The 16252-nt window shown below is 55.1% G+C and overlaps 1 protein-coding gene across 2 annotated transcripts in view; it reads right to left on the bottom strand.

Annotated features, from left to right (window-relative positions):
* The window catches only part of NECTIN1 (nectin cell adhesion molecule 1), a 111134-nt gene that overhangs the window by 39196 nt on the left and 55686 nt on the right, over window positions 1–16252 (bottom strand). Inside the window, exon 6 of one of the 2 annotated variants that reach the window (XM_029957594.1) lies at window positions 10823–15041. The exons of the other annotated variant lie outside the window; for it this stretch is intronic. Coding sequence (XP_029813454.1) covers window positions 14494–15041 — 548 coding nt within the window. The 3' untranslated portion in view covers window positions 10823–14493. Of the gene's footprint in view, window positions 1–10822; window positions 15042–16252 lie in introns of those variants that run through there. 2 annotated transcript variants of the gene reach the window in all.

The raw sequence follows: 16252 nt of genomic DNA, 5'->3' as shown, positions 1-16252 counted from the left end.
CTTTGATACCATCTTTTTCCGGGAAACCTTTTCCCAGAGCCCCGCCTGCCTCGGATGACTCCATCTGATACCAAATGTGGTTCCCACAAGCTCAGTTGTACCTGCCTGGGGTGCTTGCTGCTCTGTGGGCGTACTGAAACTTGTATCAGGCCCAGGATCCCCCCGAGTTAGGCTGGCCTGGCCCCTTCTCCTGGCTCTCCTCCTACCCTGTGCTCAGGACACGGCTCTGCTCCTTAGGGCCTCAGTGGTTGCAGGCCGTGGGCGTGCTGTATGGTGGGTAGAGACAGAGCTTCTGAGTCCAGACAGCCCTCTCCCCACGCCGGCTAACTGTGACTTGGACAGCTCCCCTTCATCCCTTCATTTCTGTGTCTTGAGTTGATGGTAAGAATACGGAGGTGAGGATTTCATATCATAAAGTAGGTGGAACAGTGCCTGGCACTTAGTGAGTGATATTGTGAAGGCTTAGCTATGAGTGGAAGACCTTGGGTCATTCTGTAATTTTCCAAACATTATATACTGTAAGGATGCAGGTCTGATTCAGGTTTCCCCTTTGACCTTACAGGCCAGCTAACACCATTAACATTTCTGGGGGCGGGCCTAAAGATGAAGGTTAAGACTAGTCACGCCCTACGTGAGGGTCCCGGGTCCACTCTGTAATTGGTTAAAGTTACTGTCAATGATGTGATGCTATAATGATTGGACTCCTGTACCTGTGTCACTATTTCCTGTAACCCCCCTTCCCAAACTCATAAAAGGCCCTGCCCCCTCCCAAGTTCGGGGCTCGCTCCACGTGGATCCAGTGTGTTGTTGAAGTCTGTGAGCCCGAGTTTAGGCCGGCCGGACCTAAATTCGTAATAAAGCCCTTTGCTTTTGCATGCGTGATTCGGTCTCCCAGGTAATCTCTGGTTTTTAGGGCAATATTAAGATCTGGGTACAACAATACATGTAAGGAATTCTTATGGTTATCAGTCTTCCAGGACTCAATTTCCCTATGTGACAGTTGGGGCAAATGATCTTTGAGGTTCTCTGGTTTTTAATGATTTGTGATTCAAAAACGAAGGTCTTGCCAGGGACCTGCGTGTGTCGTGCTGTAGGGACCAAAGCACAGGGCACGGAGGCTACACCCAAGGACCCAGGCTTTGGGACAGAGAATCTGGTACCTGGAAGGTGAATGCAGAAAGCACGCAGGAGAAGGGGCAGATGTTAGATGGTGAGCCTTCCCAAGGAGGGCGAGGGCAGCCATGTGTGCTATGTTTATCTGGAGCCCTTGGAGGGCCAGTACCAGCCAGCTGGGGGCCCCAGTGGGGGGCTGGGATGCCCCCTGAAAGACCCATCTGTAAGGGACTAGCACTTTTCATTGATCAATCCCCCCAACTTTTCCTTCTCTGGAGGCAAACCCTGGAGATGGCTAACAGCCACAGTCTTTCTGAGGGTTCTGGCCTTCCCCCGACCCTGACACTCCCTAAGTGGATTGTCAGAAAAGACATCCTCACCCATTTTCATTGTGATCTTCCCTGCTGGGGACGCCCTTTCTGCTCCGCTCAGGTAGGGGCCGGGGTCTCTGCTCTCTTAGCAAAGGCAGAGGAGGGCTGAGCAGGGCGGCTTAGCTGGCTGTTATCCACCCTTCCACGCACTCCCACTGCTGCAGCAGGCCGGACTATTCTGGAAACTGTCCTGGCCACTGTCTCCCTAGCCACCTGGTCTCAGGTTCACTTGTAGTAGATAGAGGTGATGGACAGGGTTTGGTGACTCATCACTGTCAGGGCTGCCGAGGAGCCCTGGGGGACCTGCTGCCCTGGGGGACCTGCTGCCGAAGCCCCATTTGTGTCCTCTGCGCCCAGGAGAGAGGCTGCCGAGCTCCCGTCTTCCAGGCTCTTTGTTCTCCACGCAGATAGGCGTGGGCTCAGGTGAAGAGCCTTGCTTGAGAAGTGGCCATGATGGAAGGGGAGCCCCATTCCCAGTCCGAGGCTCTTCCCAGCGCCCACCTCCTTCTTTCTTGCCCCCCACCTGCCCTTTCCAACCCATCAGAGCCATCAGTGAAAAGTGATCTGGGGGTGGCTCACTGTCCCCTGCCCTTCTTGTGAAACCCTGGGAAGCCTGCAGTGTCAGGAGTCCGTCCAGGCAGAGGAGGAAGGCTTCCCAGCTCACCCCACGCCCCGCCCAGCGTGGCCACAGGGCATTGCCCTGTTGTGTCAGGATTGGCCTTTCCTGATTGCTGGCCCTTCCTCCCTGCTACTCCAGGACTCCTCCTGAGACCCACCATGCTCCCTCCACCTCCGGGTCTCCCCATCCTGTCCCACTTCTTTGGCACCTCCTGGGCCCCCAGAACAAGGACCTGTCTGAGAAGGATCATAGCGTAGCTGAACGGACAGTAACCACTCCTCTGGGGAATGCATGGCAATGCGTCTTCAACCTTTTCTCACCAAGTCCTTTCAAAACCCCAAATATCAGATCATCATACGAAACTGCGCTTGACATCCTTAGTCATCAGGGAAAGGCAAATGAAAATTACAATGGGACGCCACTACGCCCTCGCCAGGGTGGCTACAGAAGAAAGAGCAGACGATAGCATGCATAAGGTGAGAAAGTGGAGTAACTAGACCCCTGGTATTCTGTTGACGGGGGCATATATTGGCACAACCACTTTGGAAGCCTGTTTGGCTGTATCAGCTAGTCCTCAGTCCACTCCCAAGTATAGACCAAAACAGAAATGAATGCTGTGTGCCCCGAGGTTACACATGAGAATGTTGTGGTAACTTTATTCATAACTGGCCCAAACTGGAAACAACACAGATACTCTTGATGACAGAAGAGAAGTAATACATTGCAACATATCCACACAATGCAGTATTACACAGAAAGCAAAAACACGCTACATGGATATATCCCACAGATACCACAGGGAGTTGAAAGAAGCCAGACATACAAGTAATTGTATGCTTTGTACGATTCTATTCACACAAATTTCCAAAAGAGGGGTATCGTCTGGGAGGCAGCTTGAGTGACCATCTGTGCCTCGATCTGGGGGTAGTGACAGGGATGTCACATGTGCAGCTGTGCCTTTAGGATTGGTACACTCTAGGGGCACCTAGGTGGCTCAGTCAGTTAAGCATCCACCTGTTGGTTTTGGCTCAGGCCATGATCTCACAGTTTTGTGCGTTCGAGCTCCACGTCTGGCTCCCTGCTGATAGTGTGGAGCCTGCTTCGGATTCTCTGTCTCCCTTTCTCTCTGCCCCTCCCCCACTTGCACTATCTCTGTCTCTCTCAAAATAAACTTCAAAAAATTTTAAGATTGGTATACTCTGTTGTTGGTACCAAGTTAAAAACAAGAAAATAATGGGGTGCCTGGGTGGCTCAGTCAGTTGAATGGACGGCTTCAGCTCAGGTCAGATCTCACAGTTTGTGGGTTCGAGCCCCGCGTCAGGCTCTGTGCTGACAGCTAGCTCAGAGCCTGGAGACTGCTTCGGATTCTGTGTCTCCCTCTCTCTCTGACCCTCCCCTGCTCATGCTGTCTCTCTCTGTCTCTCAAAAATAAATTTTAAAAAACCATTAAAAAAATTAAAACAACAACAACAACAACAAAATACTAAAACCTTACACGGAGCCCTGATGGGTAAAACCAATGGAAGCCGATACCCATCCTCTTGCTTCCCACCTCGAGCCTCCCCGGGGCATTTCTGCAGATACCACTCTGGAAGGCACACTGGGAGCCTTTGCCCGGAGTAAACATGGCCTCAGGGGCCTCAATGAGGGCCCTGCCTTTGAGGGACACATCCTAGCTCCTCCACGCCCTTGTCCCTCCCACGAGATGGCAGGTGTGTGGGACGATGCAAATCATGGTGGTCACCACCTAGCCAGGAAGACCCAGAGCTGGGCAACTAATTGGGTGGGACTTGGCAGGTGTCTTAAACCTGATGTCATTTCCATGACAGGTTCCATTTCCCTGCTGTAGTTTGCTGCTTAGGGCAGATAGGCAGGAGTGAACATAATAGTAAGAGATAATTTTATCCTCACTTAACTTGGCTGAGCACTCACTCTGTTCTAGGCATTGGTGTCGAGTACTTTACAAAGGGATGATCCTGCTTTAATCCCTACAGCAGCCTTCTGTGGTAGGTGCCACTATTATCCTCTACAAATAACTTTCTCTATATACAACTGTTTTTATTCATCTCAGCAGTCAATTCCTATAGCTTGAGTTATAAAGCTCAGGGAAGGCAAGCAACTTGCCTTAGGTCCACACAGCTGATAAATGGTACAGCTGGGGAAGGAATCAAGGTCAACTGGACCCTAAAGTGTGCCTCTTTCCTTTCACCAGGGTTTCAACAAATGTAGGCTGTGAACTGAACTGGTGATAGAATCATCTAAAAGGACCACAATGGGCTGAAATACTGACCCAGATCATTAAGATAAATGGATAGCAGAGAAATCCCTACATTTAGAGGGAAAAATAGACAGTACAAGTACCGGGTGAGAGAGACCTGCTTAGAAATAGCACACATGAAAAAGATTCAAAGGTTTACTCATTCATCCACACACCCATCCATCCACTTATCCATCCACCCATCCATTCATCCATCTATCCATTCATTCATCCATCCACTCATCCATTCATCCATCCATCCATCCATCTATCCACCCATCCATCCACCTATCCATCCACTCATCCATCCATCCATCCACCCACCCACTCATCTATCCATTTACTCACCCATTCATCCATCCACTCATCTATCCCTTTACCTACCCATTCATCCACTCACCTATCCATCCATCCACCCACCCACCCAGAAATTTAACCACCAGGAGGGAGCCCATGCCACCAGGTGTTTCATATCCCCACCATTATTGAGGTCAGTTGGGTTGGCTGTACCCACGGAGTAAGAGGAATAGGCCAGGTTCAGGGAGGACACTCAGACAATCCTCCCACCCCTCCATCTCCCATCCCCTGCTGGTCAGATCAGTTCCTGAGAAGAATATTTCACCCCTGGCCCTCAGAATGAGAAGGAGCTGGTAATGTGTTGTTTTTCCAAAGAGCTGGCATATCAGGTATCTCTCTCTCTCTTTTTTTAAAGACAATTTTTAAGAGCAGTTTTAGAAGTTCACAGCAAAATTGAGTGGAATATATAGATATTTCCCACATACCCTATGACCCCATTAGGCACAGCCTTCTCTACTACCAAAATCCCCACCAGAGTGGTACATTTGTTATAATCCATTTTGTTATAATCAATAAAACTTCTACTGATACATTATGACCACCCAGAGTCCACAGGTAGAGGTAGGTGGGGGGATGGGATAAATTGATGATGGGGATTAAGGAGTGCACTTGTAGTAAGGACACAAGTCTGTAGAGTCCAAAGTCCATAGGTAACTGGATTTTTAAATTTTATTTATTTATTTTTATTAAAATTTTTTTTAATGTTTATTTTTGGGAGAGAGAGAGAGAGAGAGAGAGAGAGAGAGAGAGAGAGAGAGAGCATGAGCAGGGAAGGGGCAGAGAGGGAGACACAGAATCTGAAGCTTGCTCCAGGCTCTGAGCTGTCCGCACAGAGCCAGACACGAGGCTTGAACTCACAAACTGTAAGATCATGACCTGAGCCGAAGTTGGACACTTAATGGACTGAGCCACCCAGTCCAGTAACTGGGATTTTTGATGTGGCTTTGAGAGCTTGCTCTATGCTGGGCATTGTGATAATGCTTTTCCACAGCTACGGGGCACCTGAGCCAAGACTTGAACCCAGGTTTGCCTGACTCAAGTCCAGGCTCCTAACAGATGTGTTGCTAAGTGTCCTGATATTTCGAGCAGAGGAATAAACACATGCAGAAGAGCTTCGGCCAGGACTAGCCACCTCCAGATATTTGAAGGACTGTCCTAGGAAGGCGAGGCCAGCTTCTCAGCGAAACACCTGGACCAGTGGGTGAAATTTAGTGGAGGGGAATTTTGTCTGAAGAGAGGAGTCACGATATGATGGTGGGGCTTAATTTGAGAGGTAGTGAGCTGCCCATCACCAGAGGTGCCTGGGATGCTTGCAGCAAAGCCCTGCCATAAGGGAGGCTGGGCCATTCCACCTGCAAGGTCTCTTGACTCTCGATTTGATAAAATTCAGTTTTCAGACTTTACTGAGCACCCACTGTGTCCCTGCCCTGGGTTAAGTGCTGGGGGTGAATAAGACATGATTTCAGCCTTTGAGGGGCTTCCAGCCTAGTGGGGAAGGGAGACTCTATTAGGCCTGAGGATCCTGGGAGCACTGCACAGTGGAAAGGGGCTGGCCACTAAGTGAGGGGAGAGCGGGTGTGAGGAGCTCAGGCTGAGAGGAGCCCAGCTTACTGGCCTCTGAGTCAGCCAGTCCCCCAAACGCCTGCTTCCTGTGGAACAGAACACACTGTTCAGAGAAGGCCTCCATCCAGGGGTCCTCACGGCTGGTCCTCAGGCAGCGAGAGGAAAGGGCTCGCAAGGCACAGGTCTCTGCCTCTCTCAGCGGGTCCCCCTTCATCTAAGGGGACCGTTGCTGTCCTTCATAAAGCACATCCGCTTCTTCCAAGGTGGTTACACTACGGAACAAGAATCTCCGTTAAAGGAGGGCCAGCTGCACCTCCTGCCTGGGCTTTTAATGCAGAAGCCAGTTTTGCCTTCTGGCATGTGCCCAGAGACCGGTGTCTGGTCTAAAACCAGAAAGCCTGCCTCATGAGGACAACAGGTGGGGCTCCGAACTTGCCTCCAGGTCCTGTCCTCCATTACAGTCACTAGCACCCAGGGCCCCAGGTATGAGGTGACGATGACGGAATGATATTGTCATGACAATAAAGAGCGGATTTGGCACCCCCAGCACCATGTGCCTTTCCCACCGAGTCACCCACCTAGCCACCCCTGAATCCGGTCTCCTATCGCAGGGCCTGCCTCTTCCTCGTGACGGACACCTGGACGGCCTCTGCCATGCAGCTCCTGGGTAGGTTGTTGAGAATACACCGGTCTAGGTAAAAACCCCAGAGGCTCTGACCCTATTAATCTGGGATGGGGCCTGGATATTTGACTTTTTAAATGTTTATTTTTGAGAGTGAGAGGCAAAGTGCAAATGGGGAAGGGGCAGAGAGAGAGAGGAAGACACAGAATCCGAAGCAGGCTCCAGGCTCTGAGATGTCAGCACAGAGCTTGACATAGGGCTCGAACTCACAGACCTTGAGGTCATGACCTGAGCCGAAGTTGGACGCCTAACTGACTGAGCCACCCAGTCACCCCGATATTTGATTTTTTAACCCCCAAGTGATTTGGGTGTGTCCAGGGTTCAGTCCCCCACTCAGTGGAGCCCGTGATGTGTGTGGAGGGTGCCCTGGATCTTGTTTTCAAGCCGAGCAAGGCTATTCCTGTGTGCTTCCTAGGGGAGGTCAAGGTGAGCTTGGATGAAGCCCCAGGCAGTGGAGTGTGTGCAGAGGGGAGCGGGCATAGAGGGCAGTGCCTTCAGCTTCTCCTCTGGGGGACGGAGGTAGAATGGGGATTGGCCCGACTCTGCCATCAGGCCTGTAAGCCAGGGGAGAAAATAGGGCTTGGGGGCCACAGAAGCCAGTGCCCGGGGGGTGGCAAGGATTGCTCCCCAAAAGTGTCTGGCTGTGGGGACAGGGCAGAGGTGCTTCCAGGAGCCAGGGCTCCTCTCCAGCTTGCCCAGGAGGCCTTTCCCCTGACCCACCTACCTCCCATTCTCCAAAAGCATGGCACATACTGCCCGTGATACTGTGATCTACAGTAAGAAGCATGCATTTGGCCTTTGTCCTGGTTTCTGGCACAGAGCTTCCTAAAACCCTTGGAATTTCCTAAGTGATAAGAGCGATACTCAGAAGAAATCCTTTCAACCACACCTGGGTTTAAGTTAATGAAGTTTGGAAAACACCTAAAATGGCAACTGACTGCCAGCCATGTGATTAGAAGGTTGGAAATTTCTGCTCCACCTCTGACCTCCACGGAGAAGAGAGGGGCAGGAGATTGAGTTCAGCTACCTGCGGCTGATATGTCAATCAGGCCTGTGCCATGAGGCCTCTGTAAATGCCCAAAAGGATGGGTCAAGAGCTTCTGGGTTGGTGAATACCCACAGACGCGGGAGGAGTAGCCACCCAGCGAGAGGGCACAGAAGCTCCCAGCCCCTTCCCATACACCTGCCCTCTTCCATGAGTTATAGCCTTTTGTAATAAACAGGTGATCTACTGAGTTAACTGGCTCCCTAAGTTCTGTGAGCCATGCCAGCAGATAAATCGAACCAAGTAACCTCTGATTTATAGACTGTCAGTCAGACGCACAGGTGGCAAACCCTGGCATTTGGAGTGGGAGGCAGTCTTGTGGGACTGAGTCCCCAGCCTGTGGGATCTGATGCTCCCTCCAGGCCCATAGTGTCAGAATTGAGTTTATTTCTGGGTGGCCTGGGAGAAAAGGCACACAGGAACTGGCGTCAGAATTGTATCGTCTTTTCCACCCAGCACACCAGACGTGGCTCCCCCAGGCCCAGCTGGTAACCCATGGGGTTCGCTCTGCTCTGTGGGTGAATCAAAACTGGTGTCAGGTCTAGCATTCTCCAGTTAGGCTGGCGTCACCCCCTTCCCTGGCTTCCTCCCACCACACCACTCCTCTCCCACCCTCCTCTCCCCTGGCTCTGGCCCAGAGCATGTTCAGCACGTCCTTTCTGATGGTCTGGTCACCAAGCCTTAGTTCCCTCTCTAGGCTTCCGTTCTCACCATGCTGAATGTGCTGGACTAGAACGATCTCTTTTAGAACAACTGATATAAGATGCTAAAGTCTCAAGTTAGCTTGGGATACTCTTAACACACCTCTGGGCTGGAGAACTTCCTATACATCCTTCAGGCCCAGGAGAAATGTCACATCCTCCATCAAGCCTTTCAGACCTTCCCAAGCAACATGAGCCATTCCCGTTCTGTGCTATCACGGGGCTTTACACACAGCTCCGCTCCAACCTGTGGCCAGCAGGCACTGGGGGTTTGGGAACTTGGGACCTCTGGAGACTCGGAATTCTTTGAAAGCAGGGACTCTGGGTGGGACTATCGCACTAACTCACAGTGCCTAGTTCAGAGTGGCCAAACGAATGAATGAGTGTGTGGGTGGAAAAATGCGTCCCTCAGTTCTTCAAGTTCATTCTCTTAACCATCCGTAAGCAGAGTGGTCAAGGGAAAGAGGAAGGGAAAGAGGCCTCCAAGGTATCCAGAAAGAAGCTCTGGATGCCCAGCTATCTTAGTCCTGGTCCCGCAGCTGAGGTAGGGCAATGGTGGGCACACCCAGCGGGACCTTAGCCACCCAGGTGGGTCCTGTTCCCCAGGGCATCCTGTGTTTGGTCCTCCGTTGTGCTGAGGTGGGGTGGAGAATGCAGGGACGGGGCCGAGGGTTGAGGTTTGGGAAGTAGGACACTAACGAGCAAAGCTCTTCGTGCGCCCAGCTCAGCTAGCACCTAGGAAGCTAGGTGTGCCCTGGACTCCCGGGACCCTGGGGGAAGGGGCCAGATTGGGCTCCCCCTGCCCAGAGAGGCTGTGCCTGGGACTAATTGGCTTGCCCTCCTTCCGCTGCCGGAGAAAGTCTTGGCTAATTTGCCGGAACGCTCTAGTTAAATGCCAATTAGGACGTTCTGTCCACTGCTCTCTTCCAATATATTAATAATGTAATTAAGCATTTATTGCCTGCGCAAATTAAAAATTAACTTAAACGGACAGCCTGGAAAACTGAGGAAGTGACCACTTAAACAACCAATTTGCATCTCATTCGAGAATCAGTGTCTAAACACAGTTTAGGGTGCTGGGTTTGGCCTTCCAGTGAGGGGCCCAGCCAGCTGCCAACAGCTGCTGGCTGCTTCTCCTCGCCGGATTCTGGCTGGTTCCTGCCCATCCTGGCCTCCCCACCCCACCCTGAATCCTAGGTGTGGAGGACAGGGCTTCCCCCAAACATGAGCAGGAGGGCTTTCTGCTAAATGGCCACCTTGTCTCTTAGCATCCCTACCCCCTTTTCTCAGGGGTGTATGATGTGAATTTCAGTGAAGAGAGGCTACCGGGGGCGACTGGGGAAAGTGAGGCCCTGCCACTCCCACCCAGGATCGATTTGTCCTGCATTCCAGTCCTGGAGATGGGAAGCAGATGGTGGCGGAGTGGGGAGGGGAGGTAAGCAAGGGATGAGGGGCCTTCCACCCCTGCCCACGGGGAGATGAAGAGCTGGGTCTCTTGGAGAGAGACCCCATCTCCCCATCTCTTCTCTGTCCTGTCTGTCTGACGCAGCAGGTGACACTGCTGGTTTTCTTCTCCAAAAGACCACAGGAGGGGACCTGGCAGGAAGGAGTAGGGCAGCAGGAAGTGGGCAATAAGGGGAATGGGAAGAAGCCTGGTGGAGGGCAGCAGAGGCCTAAACTCAGGAAGGCAGGGACTCAGGCCAGCCCAGGGAGACCGCTGTCCCCTCCCTCTGCCCCCAGCCTCTCAGGCCATGTGTCCCCAAGGCCTCCCTGCTTGTGCCTGTAGAGGCCCAGCCTTCCTGCCGCCACTGCCTACCGGTCTTCCTGGGTGTGGGTGCTCCTTCCTGGCAGCCTGGGAGCTGGGGTGACATCTCAGGCAGGACCCTGGACCGCCCCCCACCCGGGGGCAGGCTCCTGCAGGGGTCTATGTCACTCCCAGAACCATGGGACCTGGGCATGGCCCGGAGGCCCCCTCCCCTTTGCTACCATGCTGGCCAGTCTCCAGCTCTCCCCTGTCCCCCAGCACAGCCACCATAGGCAATCGAGCAACACAGGCAGCCAACGTTGTTTTAAACACTTTATTTATAAAAAAGTACATTTTTTTCCTCAGTACATTTTTCAACCCATCATTTTTTTTTTATACAAGTAAAAGGGGGTGATGCAAACACCCCCTGGGTCAGAACCAGGAGAATCTGCTGGGCCATCCCCAGGACCAAAGACGAACACGGTGACGAAGAAACTGAAGCCAAGGTAGCGCGGTCGCGCTCAGAGGTGAGAGGTGGCAGCTTCTCCTGGATTTCGTTTCCATTTGTACAAAAAGAGAAAACCAATTTGTTGTTGTTGTTTTCCAGCCAAGAATCCGGTTCCTCACAGCAGGAGTCGGAAGAGCAGCAGCACCAGGAGGCAGGGGGCTCCTCTGGGCCTTATGTCGGGGCAGCAGCAGCAGCAAGGTCCCGGGAGCCCCTCACAGCCTGGGCTGCGCAGCGCCCGCAGCCAGAGCAGGTGTCTCTGTGGCCTGGGAGGGGCCCACGTGCCCCTTAGCAGGAGAGGTTCCTGGTGGCTTCGGAGGTCTCTGGGCCCCTGTCCTCCCAGGGGAGTCGCCCACATCCACCTCACACAGTTCCTGATTCCTCTGCTTGGAGGGTGGCATAAAGATTATTGCACCAGTGACTTGGGCACACGGGAGGGGGGTTGGCGGGGCGGGGGGCGTACGCCCGGGAAACGAGGTCCCCGTCACTGCCTGAGCACTGGGAAGTCACGTCTCTGCTGCGGGGTTTTCGGCAGGACCAGCTCGTTCCTCAGCCGGGTCTGCCCGTCTGCGCGTGCGCCCCTGTGCTTGGAGGGGGGCGTGCCCCATGGGCGCGCAGGCTTGGCCCGAGGAGGCCGCGCTGGGTGGTCACCGATTTCCTGCTGCTGCTTTTCAGCTCCTTCTGATGAAAGGGGACTCGGATGCTTCGTTTACACGTTAGAACAATATCAAATCTTAAAGAAATAGGGGTGAGCAGGGGAGAAGAGGAGGGGGCAAGAACAGGGAGGGGTAACAAGAGGCAGGGTGACAACGGGGGAGGCCTTGGCACAGTGAATACCAAGTTTATTTCATCTCCAGCAAAGGCAGAAGGCTCAGCTCATGCTGGGGGGTGCAAAGGAGAAGCGAAAGGTCCTCATCTATCTGTTGGGCCAGACCTCCCCTTCGCCCCCTATGTCTGTGGGCCTGACGGCAGGGCCTATCTTCCCGCAAACTTGGGGCGTGGAAAGCTCCATCTCCCCAGGTCCAAGCGCTGAAGGCACCTGCCTGCCCCCTGCCCACCCTCAGCCCCGAGGAGTGACCACCCCGCCGGGTGTGCTGCTGCCGGCCAAGGTAGACAGGGGCCTCCCATGTGGCCCATGTGTGGGGCACGGATCCCATACTTTGTGCTTTGCTTGCGGGGAGGGCTTGGAGGTGTCTTCAGGGGGACTCAGTGCTTTGGCTGGGCCCAGAGGCCCTCCTAAGTACATCACATAGTGAGGAAGAGGGGGCGGCAGTGCAGGACAAGGGAGACACAGGAGGAAGAGTTCTTCCGGTTCCATGGTTTCAAGGGGACAGAGAATGCCTCCATCAGGGAGGCCCTTGGGATTTCCTCCTGCGTGGGGGGTGGGGGGTGGGGTGGGCCGAAGACCAAGCAGAGGGGCCAGAGTGCAGTGAAATGGGATGGGGCAGTGATGTAACATGGAAAAGGTCCTCTGCCCTGGGGCAACACTAATACTACTGGAAGAAACAGCCTGACAACTCGGCCCCTCTCTGCCCTGTGGCTAAAAAGACCCCAGAATTGTCTCCTCCATCTCCACCCCATCCAGTACCCCCAATGCCAAGAGGAGAGAGCCGCCCCAGGGCTGGCATGGCTTCAGACTTCTGCTACGTGGCTACTGGGCAGCCAGGGCTGGGGCTGGGGCTGAGGCAGTGAGGGTGGCCCAGATGGTGGACCCCGGGTGGCCAGGGCAGAGATGGGGCCGGTGGGGGGCGTTCAATAGCAGCACCAGGGAGGAGAGGAGTGCGGCTAGGGCTCCTTGGGAAGCCTATGGCAGGGTAGGTCAGTGCCCGTGGGGCACAGAGTGGTCTGCTTCCCTCCCCCCCCTCCCGCAACACCTGCCATCCCACAGAGCCCCTGACGGCCTTGGGTAGCTGGAACCCTAATGGGCAGGCATGAGCCTGCTCTCCGATCCCAGGGTCTTTCCTATCTAGAGTGCTGGGGGGACCGGGGTGGGCAGATGGAGGAACTGAGGCACTTTGAGCTGGGGGAACCGAGAGGGCTGGGAGGGGCCTGTCCCCCACTGTACAGACAGGAAACCCTCGTCTTGGGTGACCGATGGGAATCCAGAGCCCCATTCGAGGAGGCAATCTGTAACTCAAAGGGAAAGCTTTCCCAGGGTCCCTCCTGCCCTATTCCAGAATGGAGACCAGGGATAGCTGAGTGGGGAGTGGAGAGCAGCGAGCAGGAGCTGCTGAATCAGGATTCCTGTCCCTGCCCCCCACCCCTGCTCCCTTGCACTTTCTGGCAAGCCCAGAACATCTGTATTAGCCTTGGAGCTAGCCACCACCTGCAATCTTCAGCATCTGTTTGCAAAGCTTCTACCAGGTGGACTCCCTTCCCCATTGCCCTCCGTTGTGGTGCTTGGTCACCTCTGACTCCCAAGACATCCTAGGGACCCCTGCCCTGACTCCCCAGGAGAATCCAGAGTTGCTAGCACTTGATGATATGGGAGAAATCTGAAACTCCCATGCTGAAAGAAGCACATTTAGGGCCAGCTTGGGGGGCCCTGGTCTCAGCTGTCCCTGGAGACTTCTGAAGGCTGTCCCTATCCTTAGCCGGGGGTGGGGAGGAAGAGGTGGGGCAGAGAGGGGCGGGCCTCGGGCAGTGTCCAGCTGGGGAGGGCATGTGACCCCACGGGAATGAGTGGCAGACACGAGTGGTGAGGGTCCACGTAGGTGTGTGTATGTGTTGGTAGGAGGCATATGGGAAGCGTGGGGCCGGAGTCTCCCCAGAGCCCCACGATGTAGGGAGCAGATAGGGGTCAAGAGGAGAGACATACCAGAGCTGGGCCAACTTCACTCCCTGTTGGCCAATGAGGAAAAAAAATGTAAAGCCAACCTTGCTAGGAGCACACACTGCCCAAGGCCCCCAGTAGGGACCTCAACTCGATTCACTTAACAAACAAGTCAACCCTGGGTGCTTTAGAGAAGCCTCTCTCTGTCTCGTGGGTGCAACGGCTGTCTAGAGTGGGGTCCCAAGCTCCTGGCTGCTCATGGCAGGGGTGTGGGGTTCCCCCTCCCTGGGAAAAGAGGAGCAGCATCTGGGGGTGGGGGTGGGGCTTTTCCTCTCGGAACCCCCCTCAGCCCTCCCCCCCCCAGTGGAAAGACCACGAACAAATTCCAGTGTTGGGGGGGGTGGGGGAGGGCTGGCTCCCCAAACCCTGGAGGGACGCCCAGGTACACAAGACGAGAACAGGGCTCCCCACACAGAGGGCAGGTGGGGGGGGGGCGGGGGGTCAGGGGAGGGAAGGTACAGCAACACCAAAGCCACAGTGAACACAACACCATGGGGAGGGCTGGGGACAGGGAGGAAATCAAAACAAAGCCAGGTCGTGTCTGCCCTGGGCTCCCCGCCCCCCGGAAGTGTGGGGCTGGCTTTAGGCAGCTGGGCAGAGTCTCTGTGGAGCTCCTGGAGGAGTGGGCACAGGGGTGGGCAGGGGGCGTGCGGGCAGGGAGCTCGGGAGAAAGGAGAGCAGACAGAGGCTCTGGAGAGAGAGGCTACACGTACCACTCCTTCTTGGAAATGAAAGACCCGTCGTTCTGAGAAACCATGTTCTCGGCCAAGTCCAGCTGCTCAGGGTCGTACTGGTAGCCCAGAGTCCGGTCCCCGTAGCCGTCCTGACGGGCCTCTGCCTCATCCACCGTGAAGTAGGGCCGCTTGGCATCTTCCTCGTATTTGGGGTGGGGGCCACCCACCTTGCGCTCGCCCCCTCCACCACCCTCTTCCTCCTCTTCTTCCTCGTAGCTGCTCCCGCCCAGGGGCCCAGCCTTCTTCTCATCGTCCGAGTCATCCGGGTACTGTAGGTTCTGGGCCATGGGTGGGTGGTGCTGGGGGATGCCCGCCTTGCTGTAGCCATTGCCGTACACGTGCTTCTTGGTGCTGTAGTCGCCCTTGAAGGTGTGCCTGCGCCGGCGCAGGGCGGCCACGATCCCGCCGACCACGATCCCCACCAGCAGGATGCTCCCTGCCACGCCCCCAATGATGGCCGTGGGCACTGGCCCGGCGCGTCGCCCATGTTCAGGAGGAGACGGGGTGTAGGGGAATTCTGGGTGAGGAAAAGACATGGAGGGGGACAGCGTCAGTGTCTGCTCCTGGGGGGTGGGGTGGGGGGATTGGCAGGGGTGGCAGGGAGGGAGGCAGGGGATGGAAAGGCGAGGAAGTAGGCCCAAAGCCCATGGGCGGCTCCGTTTCCACAGGCCCCTGGGCGCCTCACCCCTCCCGGAGTGCACTGCAGCGTTGTGGCTGAAGCAAGAGAAGAGCCAGAGGATCCCAGAGCCCCAGAGCTTTCTCCTTGGCTGTGTTGCCAGCCCAGATCTCCCCCATTAGTGGAGCCTACCCTGGACCCAGTGTCCCTTAGCTGCCAGTCACCATCATGACACCTTGAGAAATAAGCATGCTATTAATTTCTATTCAATGCACGAGGCAACAAGACTCAGAGAGGTTAAAGAACTTACCCGAGGCTACCAGCCAATGATGACATTGGTTCTCTTGCACTGAAACCCTGTGCAAACGTCCCCACTGCCCCTCTGCCTGACACCCGCTGGTCACTGGGCACCCCATGCCTGATTTCACCTGCTTCTAGGGCACAGGGAAGAGGGTGGGTTCCCAGGCTGGCCCCATGGACACCCTGTGAGTGCTAGAAACCGGGGCTGTGGTTCTTGGCTGCGGTCTGCCCTGCAGGGCAAGGTGGGGGCCCCGTGTGCTGGCAGCCTGGGCTGTGAGCAAAAGACGCCCAGCATGGCTGTGCAGAGAGGGGGCATGAGCGCACGTGAGTTCATGGCCACGATGATGAGTTTACACAAGAGAACTCGTGCCTGGGCACACCCTGGCGTCACGGCAAGCCCGCATACCTGTGCTGATGTGATGAATGTATGTGTACAAACATGTGCGCGCTGAGGACAGGGTGGAAACAAGAAAGCAGTAAAGGCAGAAAGAAGGGAAAGGAAGCAGGTGGGAGGGGGGAAGGCTGGGCAGGTGACTGCCTGAGCTCCGGGTCAGTGCTGCCCTGAGGGGAGACTGAGGGAGGTGGTTCCCAGCACCACCACAGGGTGGCACCGGAGACCATGGTTGGCCCAAGTCAGGTGGCGCAGGTGGGCAGGTGTGGGGGGTGGGGGATTGGGGGAGCCTGCTGCTGGGCTGTTCTAGGCCCTCCTCTCTTTAGGTCAAGGTAAAGGTGCACGGTTTGGGCATTTGTTCCGGCCCCTGGGAATCGGTTTCTGCCAGCTCACTCCCTGATTGAGTATCACTCATTCCAAG

The sequence above is a fragment of the Suricata suricatta genome, chromosome 11 (genome assembly GCF_006229205.1).
Source record: "Suricata suricatta isolate VVHF042 chromosome 11, meerkat_22Aug2017_6uvM2_HiC, whole genome shotgun sequence".
Lineage (NCBI taxonomy): Eukaryota > Metazoa > Chordata > Mammalia > Carnivora > Herpestidae > Suricata > Suricata suricatta.
Note: the sequence above shows the minus strand (reverse complement) of the source record. Positions and strands in the feature narration are given on the sequence as shown.